Source organism: Amphiura filiformis, chromosome 16, assembly GCF_039555335.1.
Source record: "Amphiura filiformis chromosome 16, Afil_fr2py, whole genome shotgun sequence".
NCBI classification, from domain to species: domain Eukaryota; kingdom Metazoa; phylum Echinodermata; class Ophiuroidea; order Amphilepidida; family Amphiuridae; genus Amphiura; species Amphiura filiformis.
The window spans coordinates 16,174,645-16,186,666 of record NC_092643.1 but is presented as its reverse complement, the minus strand read 5'-3'; the positions used below and the strand labels follow the sequence as shown (position 1 = coordinate 16,186,666).

The 12,022-nt window shown below is 38.4% G+C and overlaps 1 protein-coding gene across 1 annotated transcript in view; it reads left to right on the top strand.

Moving 5' to 3' along the window:
• LOC140135636 (short transient receptor potential channel 4-associated protein-like) overlaps positions 1–12,022 on the top strand; it is a 40,795-nt gene that overhangs the window by 19,752 nt on the left and 9,021 nt on the right. Inside the window, exons 10-16 of the mRNA XM_072157209.1 lie at positions 261–448; positions 1,452–1,553; positions 2,475–2,649; positions 4,416–4,556; positions 6,345–6,456; positions 8,823–8,932; positions 11,819–11,958. Coding sequence (XP_072013310.1) covers positions 261–448; positions 1,452–1,553; positions 2,475–2,649; positions 4,416–4,556; positions 6,345–6,456; positions 8,823–8,932; positions 11,819–11,958 — 968 coding nt within the window. The remainder of the gene's footprint in view (positions 1–260; positions 449–1,451; positions 1,554–2,474; positions 2,650–4,415; positions 4,557–6,344; positions 6,457–8,822; positions 8,933–11,818; positions 11,959–12,022) is intronic.

Here is a 12,022-nt window from a genome sequence, read left to right as displayed (position 1 = left end):
ATGCCCTCTTGAAATATTACAAACTGCCGTGGTGCCTTGCCTTTTCAGTGAAAATCCAAGGCAATTATCAACTTGCCCTAAAAAAGTTGCCGTGCCCCTTCAGATCCTTAATTCGAGGGCTGTGTGTTGGAGCAATAGTTAATTTATTGATTTCATAAATAATAAGGAGTGTCAAAGCATTGATGGTCAATCAAAAAAGATTTAACTAATTTAGTTCTATCCCGTAATGTATGTGGTCGTATTTTTGTGTTATCCTTCAGGTCCATGGCTTGTTAGCCAACTTTAAGTTGATGGCTGGTCTCAACACCCTATTTGACAAGGTGATCTGGAGATGTAATCTACGCACACAACACCTGCACAGTCGTAATGAGAATTGTGATTGTAGTCCAGAGGTAGCACTCAAAGTACAATTTCTACAGTTGCTGCACAGCTTCTGTGATCATCATGAGTAAGTATGAATTGGGGTGTACAAAATAAGTATCGCTGATAATTTGTTAAATGGATGTGGCGACTGTTCCTTTACAGTACACGGATGAAGGAAATGCACTTTTGCACTTATTCCAGGTTAAGTTGTTGTCAGGCCAATGTAACTTTCCAGCACCAGCTTTGTTCTTTTTCCATTTTTATTATGTTTCCACTCACTGGAGACATGTTTCCCTGTTGTACATCAGTCAGTCAGTCCGTCCCATGAAGTGTGGCTTTATGGAATCGCACAATTATCCCTAATGCCCCAGTCCTATTTTGGCAAGGGGAAGGAAAGAAGGGAGGAAGAAAAAAGAAGAGGAGAAAACTTCTTTTCTCTGGTGCAGGTTTGAACCATGGACTCTTTGGGTGCCAGACATGCGCATGGTCATACCTTGCCTTGCATGGTCTACCCATGCCGGTCAAGCTTTCCATGCCCATATGACTGTTTGCATGATGACATAATTGAATAGACCATTTCGAATCAAGATCACAAATGTGATGAATCACGGTACCCTTTTGAGTGAAAATACAACTTAACAAAATCAACATGGGTCATCGCGAGAAATATTTTCCAAAGGTATTTTACTAACACTTGAGCTATTTGGTACTTCACAATATGACAGTAATGGAAAGAAAAGAGAAAATGTTCGTCATTTTTTTGGCACTTAAAATTTCGTATTAACAACATAAACAAAAGTACCTCTCTCATCCATAATTGACAGTACGAAAGTTCATCGTGTTTATGATGCCTGATGTGTACATGATGCTGAAGAGGTACATTTTTATGCTTTTTATGCAATTATTTCATGCTTGGGATTTAATCGGGAAGAATCTGTTTGAAGAGGTCTATTACATGGGATACCCGCGCTTGCAGATGCTTTGTGAATTGAGATTTTTTGATGTTTGGTTCTGTTAGGGTTAAGGTTTGTATTTAAGTAAGATGTGATGATTTATGAATATGGAATATATATATATTTTTTTTGCAGAAACAAGTATCTGATAATGACAAGGAATGAAATCAATGATCTGAACAGAATAGCACGGCAAAATGGTAATGACATACCAGAAGCTATCCAGAATCTAGACAGGTAAAGCATAGGCCACTACTCCCGATATTTGAGCTGTTTCATGAACGGTTTCATAAAGCCTGTGGGTTAAAGCTGCAGGCTTTTAAATTCACAGTTCTGAAATGAACTGTTTAAAGCGCAAAAGTAAACATTTGTCAAAGTTTCCCGCTATATATTAATTAATTTTGACATTTTTATGACTCCTGTAGCACTCACGCCATGTCTAGTAAAGAAATACTAAAAATAAGTTTCAAGGAACCGCAAAAGTAAACATTTCTCAAAGTTTCCCGCTACATATTAATTAATTTTGACATTTTTATGACTCCTGTAGCACTCATGCCATATCTAGTAAAGAAATACTAAAAATAAGTTTCAAGGAACGTCTTGTATTCCCAAGATGGATCTTACAGAGATGCCAGTTTTCAGGTTTTAACCTGAATTCAGGTTTTTTGTGAGTCCAAATTCCTGTGTTTTTATTTATTTTCAGCCCGTTTTGGTGCTTTTGGCCTGTATACACACGCTTTTTCAGGTTTTTCTCACCACTTTCACGTTTTTTGAGTGAAACTGACTGGCATCTCTGATCTTAGCAAGAATATATAATAATTGTGAGAAATACAAAAGCACTTAGCGATAGTTGCATTCTGCCAACTACAGTCTGTCTCTTCTCAAGTTGAGAGTAACACCATGTTGGATTTCACAGCGACAGCGGTAGATTCGAATTATGCACACTAACCTAATCTCATATACACACGCATAGGTCGGCGACACAACCGCATAAGTGTGTAGATTCGAATCTGCCATTGCAAAATCCAACATAGCATTACTCTCAACTTGAGACGAGACAAACTATAGTTGTATTCTGCCAACAAAGTAGCTAATCATCTGTATACAGAAGTTAAAAGAATTTGTATGAAGGGTTTCATTATTTCCTTATTGTTTCAGATCCTTACTATGTACGGGACAGAAAGGCATCTTGACCAAGCTGGTAGAAGTTACAAAGAAGGAACCCTCCGATTCACCATTCAGGTTCTGGTTGTCAAGAGCAGTAGAAAGCTTCCTCCGTGGCAAGACGTCGTTTGCTGACCAGACGTTTCTGTTACGGAAAGGTCTGCTGGAGGTCAGTATTTAAGCAAACAGATATTTTCTTCATAATTGGGCTTTTCAAGTTGAAATTCATATCCATGCAACCCCTCTTAGGAAGATATGGCCTTAATCTAATACCACAGGGAGTGTGAATATCAAACAGAATGGGTGACTTCATTTGAAATTTACATCCACCTTTGTGATAGATTAAGGTTGTGTCCTCCATAGGGGGTGTTTTCAACTGGAATAGAACCAATAGTAACACACTGTACCCCGTCTTGCTGGACATGTGCCACTTAAACATGTGTTGGAAGGTAATATTACACAATGTTTTCCCTTGTTGAGATGTTTATGCGTGTAATGTACGTGGGGTGAGTTCATTGGATGATCATCAACATTGGCCTGCATTGTCTAATTTCTTGTGCAACAAATAATACACAGTTTTTATCCGAACTTGATTAAAATGCATCATTCACTTTTGAGGGACACTATTAAGTGGGTACTACACCCCTGGCCAATTTTGTGCCTATTTTTGAATTTTTCTCAAAAATTATAGCACATTGGTGACAAGTAAGATATTTATATTATAGGGGCAAGGACTGCAACTACTGTACTCAAAATTCAGCAACTCAAAGCAAGTAGTTATTGATTTATTGATCAAATATTGGTTTTCCCTCATTTTTGACTAACTCCACAAATGTTGTCTGTGCTGAAATAAAATTTCCAGTGCAGTAGTTGTAGTCCTTGCCCCTATAATATACATATCTTACTTGTCCCCAATGCACTATAATTTTTGAGAAAAATGCAAAAATAGGCACAAAATTGGGCAGGGGTGTAGTACCCCCTTAAATAAACTGCATCAGTCACTTTGAGGGATATTATTAAAACAATGAAATCAAAATCAATATTGGAATGTACACACATAAACAACAAATATCAAAATCTTACGCTTACATTGGAAGGGGTAAAATGATAATTTGATGCGGACATCTAACAGAATTTAGTTGTACAGGTGCATCAAAAAGGGGATACGTAAAGATTAGGCAAAAAAAAAAAGGTTCGTCTCAAAGCTCACAAGTTAATTGAAAACAAATGCGAAATGCAATTTTTTTTTTTTTTTGATCTGATTTTTCGCCAAATTTTTCTGGAAAAAAAAAAAAAAAAATTTGAAATAAAAAAAAATTCCTTATTTCTTTTTTTTTTTCAACTCACGCGATTTTACAAACGCACGCTCAAGCTTTGAGACAAACCTCTCTTTTTTTTTGGCCTTAGTCACTTGAAAAATTCCATAGGGGCACTTATTGTAAAACAAAACAAACAAATGTGTACATGCATATCAAAACGATGCACTTGTCGGCTGCTACATGTGTCTCATTTCACATAATAGCTAGGAATATATCAGACTCATATCAAGTGTAGGTCACTTCAAATCATCCCAAAGTCAAATAGTATAAGGAATGTTCTCTGTATTCCTAACCCATGTGACTTTGGATGATTTGAAGTGACCTACACTTCGGAGATGAGTCTGGTATTTAATCCTAGCTATTATGTGAAATGAGACACATGTAGCAGCCGACAAGTGCATCGTTTTGATATGGATGTACACAAATATACTCAGTGATTTACAGTGCGCTACACACAAGCACAATGTCTAGATGTTGATCCCTAAGCCCTCGTGGTTCTAACCTGCACCGTCTCGCAGCATAGTCCAAGGTCTTTTCAGTTGAGCTAACTTGACTGCACTATAAATTTGTGTAATTTTTGCTATATGACTGATGGTGTTTACTTTCTACTTGACAGCACATTGTACAGCACACATTACAGGAAGAAACCAAATCCAAAGAAGTCTTACAGAGTAACTTTGATCTTCTAGCTGAGCTGATGAAATTCAACCGGACGGCATACAAGCGATTTGAAGACGTTGTCAAGACAGATGAATTGGTAAGATATATGCAGCAGAGGCAGAAAATGGACAGTTATTTGATCGAGATGATATTGAGACCTGGCTATATAATATCAATTTTTGCTCAAATTAGTGAAATCCACGTTTGTATGCCAATGGATATACTTGCTCTGCCACAAGTGCGTTTGTTTAATATTGGAAATAGAGGGCATCCAAGGAAAAGTCAATGGCGTCTATGTCCATACTTATCGTTTGAAGCCAAAACGGACTATGTCCAGCGTGATAAATTGTACACAATGAGTTCAGTGATGTATTATGTGCACCAGGAAGGTTGATTACCCTACTCTGTATAGTATTGTATACCGTATTTCGTCAAATAGTCGCCCCCCTCAAATAAACGCCCCCACCACTTTTTTCAATCAAGATGTTTCAAAAATGCCGATATTTCCATGCTATCTTGTGTAGTAAGCTTACCAAGTTGTCCACATGGTCGGTAATAGCGTCAATAATTGGCGAAAATCTGGATTGGAAACCCGGAAGTGAACCAGAAGTCAGTGTTTCTAGTTCATAGTTTGTCATTTTAGCGTGAGTTTTAAGTTTACCTAATGATTTTAACGGGAATTATCATTCTAAAATTGACCTTGAATAAACGCCCCCCTTTGGGAAAATGTAACGCCCAAATACGTGCGGTTTTTAATAGCTTGTCTATTCAAAAGCGTTTTTGTCACCATGGGGTCTTCCTGTTGGTTTTGTTTTGGCTGGGTTTTTTCTCGATGTTCGGGGGGAGTAAGGCAGGTTGTAGTAATTGCCCCAGCTCAAGCCATATCAGTAACGTCACCCTTGTGAGGTAGTAACTGCGGCGGGGCTATTCCCCTTCTTGATTGGCTGCCTTACGACCTTGCCAGGCTCGGACCAATCAGATCTCTTGTTAGTGAGCGTCTGGTACTTCGCGGTTTTTTTCCATCTCATTCACTTTTTCGGCTGGAGCGGTCAGGTTCGTTTGAAAATCCCGCCCAACCCACCCAGTTTTGTAGCTGGGGGAGGGTTTGGTGGGTCGTGTCCCAGACCTGTGGTGTTTGGGGGTAGCTGGCCAGGTCTGTGCGCAGTCCCGTTCGGATGTGGGGTGGGCTGGCAAGATATCTTGCAGCCGTGTGCTCAGCCGGGTATGGCATGTTTTTCAGGGGGATCAGGGTCTGGACCGTGTCTTTTTTTGGTAGTTTCAATGGTCGTGTCCGGAAAATATTTGGAGGTGTGTTGCCCCAAGTGGGATCCACCATCCAAATCATCAAATAATATGTGCAGAATCCGTTCCCACCTTTTTGTTCCCTATCAATGGGTAATCTCTGTAGATAGTCCTCGTGCATCAGTGTGGTGCTTTGACCGTTTCAGCTAATTCCGCAAAAAATAAATGTTAATTGGGTGGTATCATAAATTGGCTGTGTGATGAGTTATTTTTCTCTCTGTGCATGTAGCCTAAGACCCTCTGAGGACAAAGTACCTACATGGAGCTAAATGTATGTTTTTATACAAATATGGTTCCGATAGGAGTATATTTTTACTTAATCCTAGTCCCAGAAGGGGTTACCTCCAGGAACCTTGGATCTAGCATGGGTCCCCCCCCCCCCGGATGATAAGTACATGACTTACTTGTGAAATGGGTAGTTAAATCACGAGACAATGATTCCATGACTGGGGCTCTGCCTCTAAATAGAGCTGTATCCATGACGCTAAATGGTTTCACATGGTGTGTTGGATTTTCTATCAAAGCACTAAATCAACTTGGTTGTTTTATTGCAGTTATATGTATTTATACATTTTTTTTCCAGTTTGAGAAATTCCTGAATCTGATCAACGACAACATGGTAGACTCCAACATGTTTGTGCGGTGCTTAATACTGACACTCAACCACTTTGAGCACAATGAACCAGAAACATATGGTGAGTTTAAATCAACAGTTGTGGTTTGATAATGTAAATAATAAGGACATTTGATAAATATATATGAAGAGCTTGTTTCCAAACCATGTTAAGTCCACAACCACATGTTTCTCATTTACTTGTGTGATACAGTCACAATTACTTTGACAATTTTGACATTAGAAACAATGAGTTGTACCATCAACAAGCCATTATTTACCATAACAATGCTGCTTAACAATATGCAGACTATTATTCTCATTTGGGAACTAAAGGCCTCACACAGTATTGTTAATGTGCATCCATCCACTGTTTGCTTTGTAATGGTGCATCCAAGTGAAATTACTATACCTATACGCCGTAGAAGTGACGTAGTTAATCAGATTAACTACCATAGCAATAGATGAATACAATTTTGACTACCGCCCTGCACTACAACGTTAACGCGGTACCGATGCATTGAACCATAGATATCAAAGAAAGACTGATCACTTGCACCTGTAAGATTATTATCTTTAAAAATAGCGGTATTGTATTCAATCTATGTGTGCTGACCTACATAGGTGATTAGTGTAATCTGCTTGTAGTGCGGAGCGATCTATTCAAAAATTGTATTCATCTATTGCTATGGTAGTTAATCCGATTATGACGTCACTTCTACGGCGTATAGCATCACAACCCCATGCAATATCGCACAGGTAAATCAGAAACGATGTGTTTGTGGACTTAACATGGTTTAGAAACAAGCTCTTCATAATATAGAATATATGATATGAGCTGGTATCCAGGTAAAATGTTGGACCTGCTTATCGTCTGTCATTCAGAAGAAGATAATTTAAGCAAAAATTCATCGTTTATTCTCATTCTTAGTCAGTCGGCTATTCCAGGTAAAATCCATAAAGACATGACATTAATCTTCCACACAGTAAGAGTGAATTTCAAATGGGGTTACCTGAATGGGTGATTCCATTTGAAATCAAATTTACACTCCCAGTGTGGAAGATTAAGGTCATGTCTTCCATTGGGGGTGTATGAATTTCAACTGAAATAGCCAAATGATATAGTATGGAGTGGATATACTGTGGTTCGCTTCAAGTTCGGTAGTGAAGTATTTCTCTGTGAACGGTAGCGAACTACGCGCATAAAGTTAATCGCGGAGAGCATATACACACAGGTACCACACGTTAAGTTAATCACACAGAGCGTACACACACACAAGTTCGAATGCACCATCAAAGTGAGGCTGTGTATTTAGCAAAACACATACAAATCGAGGATTTGCATAAAAGCGAGGGTACAAAGCGAGGCACAAAAGCGAGGATGCTATAATGCTTCTGACGTAGCGAGGGGGGTATATAAGCATACTCCTCAGTTCTAATGTGCAATGCAAATTTCCTCGGTCTTTATGCATGTTTCTTTTTTATCCTCGCTTTGCAATGTGTGTAATTTTTTGTAAATCTCGCTTCGTATGGGGGACCGGGTAGGGGTGTACAAGGGTAGTTTGCCCGCACGCTTGAGGCCCAACAGCGAAAAAGCATCAACATCACTATGGAACTTGATGTGAACCACGGTATAGCTAGTATTCAATTGTTAGTGATGGGGATTGGGTTCTGAAAATAGCTAGATGGCACAAGGTGAACATGGTACGTAAAGGAGTGATGCCACTGTAATCAATCCCCACTCTTGAATGGCATTAAATTGACATTTGTGACGTGTCATGTCAAAAGCAGACACTTTTGGGCAGGATCGCAAATGGAGAAATAGCCAAAAATCTGCCCGGGGGGGATTTTTTTCACAATTTGGGTTTGTTACGAATTTGTGATGTTATTAATGTTTATACTATTGTCTGATAGTTTCAAACCAGAATATAACTGGCATCTTGTATTTTTTGAGACATTTTTCTTGGTAATTCCTACTCTCAATATTGTCAATAATATTTTAAAGGCCGATATCTCAATTTCCAATTTTATAATACCATAAATTACGAACTCAATATCTTCGCTTAGGAATGTCTGATTTCATTTGGGAAAACGACATTGTGGAGCAAAATATCTCTATATTTAAGATATGTAAAAACCTCAAAATTGATAACCTGCCCAAAAGTGTCTGATTTTGACATGGCACGTCACATTTTTGCAGTAGACTGAGTGAATGGACAACAGTATAACCTGGGCTTGATAATACTTGACACCTTCAAGTCTTTGCGCATGGGCACATCGTTACAAAATGTTGATGCAAATCAAGCCAGGTAGCAGGTATACCTGGCCATGGTTTTCAGACTCTAGCCTGCCTCTTTCAAGCAAGTGTTAAAAAAATGGTAAAACATAAGAAGATGTATTCTTCTGTTCTAACAATGTTCAATTTTCTATTTTTTCTTGCATTAACAGCAAATACAGTGAACGTATATAGACTATTACAATTCATCAGTAACAAGGAGAAAAGACTCAAGTTCCTCATCAAACTGATTAGCATTATCCAAGTGGAGATCCTCACACAGGTAAAACAACATCATTCTTTACTGAACATTTTCCTCAGGACTGTTGTTGATAAATAATTGAAGAGATTTCATATTTCTAGTCCAATAAAACAGTACTCACAGTGGACGTTTCGAAGTCTAGCAGACTTCTTTCTCAACACTGATGTTGTTGTGACGATCTTCTGTTTACCGCTGATGATAGACTTTGAAACGTCCACAGTGAGTACTGTTTCATTGGACTAGAAATATGAAATCTCTTCAATTAAACATCATTCTTGTTACAGTGTCTGCTATTTCCTTCATGTAACAGATATGCCAATTTTCAAGTTTTAGCCTGAATTCAGGTTTTTTGTGAGTCTAAATCCCCAAGTTTTTATTTATTTTCATCCTGTTTTGGAGCTATTGGGCCTGTATGTGTGTTATTGTGTGTGCTTTTTCAGGTTTTTCTCACCAGATTCAGGTTTTTTGAGTGAAACTGAGTAGCATCTCTGATGTAAGACATTTGGGTCAGTCCATGTCGAAACAGATTGAGTGTACACCCACCCTCTTGGATTTTGCTCTCCTTTGGCTCAGGGGTACCTTTCATGGATCCCTAGGTGAGGTCACAAGAAAAAATTCAAATTCCATTTCGTTTTGAATGGCGGGCAATCAAAGTTTGGCGACCTCGACCAAAATTGTGAATTTAAGGGGTCCAAATGACAAAGTGCTCTCTTTGAGGGGCACTTTCTTCTTAATTGAATCAGTTGTGATCCTCTTTTGAATGTGGTCACTCACTGGCTGTGTCTGAAATACCTAATGCCAAAAAGATAGATTTGAATTTCGTTGGGATTTCAGAGGGGTCAAAATCAACACTTCGTACTGTTCAATCAAATTATCTTGATTTTGAAGGACCCATGATAATGTCACAGTGCACTTATAGGTCCTAATTATGTTCAGAATGGATTAACCATATGCCAATGTCTATGAGCAATTAAAAAAAAAGAGAAATTTCTAGACCCCTACAGAATTTTAGGCCACCCCTAAAGTGGTTCAGCCACAAATGGCACTTAAAGTCGGCAAATTTTGACCCCTAATAACTTTAGGTGTACACCAGATATGAATTTCTAGTCTTTTGCATCTGAAAGAATGTAGTTTAATGTTACTAGGAACATAAGATTTGTTTTGTATTTTTGTGTTTTAGTATTAAGTTGACGCTTTCAAAAATAGTCATTTTTGCCTAACATACCATGCATACAGGATACGGTACAAAATGCCAATTTTAGTATGATATTTTTTATATTTTGATCACTTTATAGCCATTTGTATTATTTATCCTGATATTTCAAGTTGCTCTTGAGTCAAGTAATAAGAAAAAACTACTTTCTAATCCTCTGTATGGATTTTTAAGGGGTCAAAATGCACTTCCTGGCAACGATGCACATGCAAAGTACAGGTTATGGGGTCAAATTTTCAGAATGCTCCCAATTATGTCAAGTAATATATCAAATTACTCGTATGGTCATGAGGATTCCAAAAATGTATAGTTTGTTATGTGTCAGACCTTTCAGGAGGCGCTATGACGAAAAATGTTCATAGGTCAACGACCTTTTGAAAGTATCAAAACACAAAAATACAAAACAAATCTTATGTTCCTAGTAACATTATACTACATTCTTTCAGATGCAAAAGACTAGAAATTCATATCTGGTGTACACCTAAAGTTATTAGGTGTCAAAATTTGCCGATTTTGCGCCATTTGTGGCTGAACCACTTTAGGGGGCCTAAAATTCTGTAGGGGGTCTAGAAATTTCTCTTTTTGAATTGCTCATAGACATTGGCACATGGTTAATCCATTCTGAACATAATTAGGACCTATAAGTGCACTGTGGCATTATCATGGGTCCTTCAAAATCAAAGATAATTTGATTGAACAGTATGAAGTGCTGATTTTGACCCCTCTGAAATCCCAAACGAAATTCAAATCAATCTTTTTGGCATTAGGCATTTCAGACACAGCCAGTGAGTGACCACATTCAAAAAGAGGGTCACAACTGATTTAATTAAGAAGAAAATGCCTCTCAAAGAGAGCGCTTTGTCATTTGGACACCTTAAATTCCCAATTTTGGTCAAGGTCGCCAAACTTAGATGGCCCGCCATTCGGAAACTGAATTGAATTTGAATTTTTTTCTTGTGACCTCACCTAGGGGTCCATGAAAGGTACCCCTGAGCCAAAGGAGAGCATAATCCAAGAGGGTGGGTGTACACTCAGTCTGTTTTGACATGGACTGACCCATTTTGTAATCTTGGAGGGAATTTTTGAATTTGAATTTAATTTGACGACAACACACACTAAGCTTTACATCCCCAAACGTTTATACCGCTCTAGCTCAAAGATGCTAATTAATGTTTGAGCTTAGGCCAATAAATGAGACCCCCATAAGTTACACTAATTTGGCCCCCACGAGTTAAACTAATTTGGCTCCCATGAGTTACACTAATTTGGCCCACATGGGTTACGCTAATTTGGCCCCCATGAGTTCATGCCTGCCAACTGTTCAGATTTAATCGGATTCGTTCCGATTTTTGAGTTTAAAGTCACACAAAATCGGAACAATCCGATTTTTTGAAAACTCAAAAAAAAAAAAATCCTGCTCAATCCCGGCTGGAAACAATTATAAAACAACTCGAAATTAGTCTATGAGCAAAGGTCATCATTAAGGGTCAATATACGCTCTCAGTGTATGGCGCAGTTTAGTCGGTGCATACGTGTTACTGTATATTGGTTACGGGTAATAATGTGAGTGGCGCTAATTTGGTCCCCATGATTAAGAATCCAATATGACAGATTGATTGGCCAGTTTTTAATACACCAGGCCATTCTGTATCCTGCATCTTATGTCTAATCTCTGTGGTTTGTTTTCATTACAGGAGAATGTGAGTTGTCTAAACACCAGTATCATCTTCCTTATGTTTGCTGATAGCAAACTAGAATTACCAGAGTATCTCAGTGAGTTGAGGGAGGAAGAACAGAGGCAACTCAGGCCTGGATATCTATTGCTCAACTTTAGGTAAGCTGCTGGAAGATTTGCTTCCCTAATATGTCATTGCTTTGATCAGCTCGTAATTGGCAGG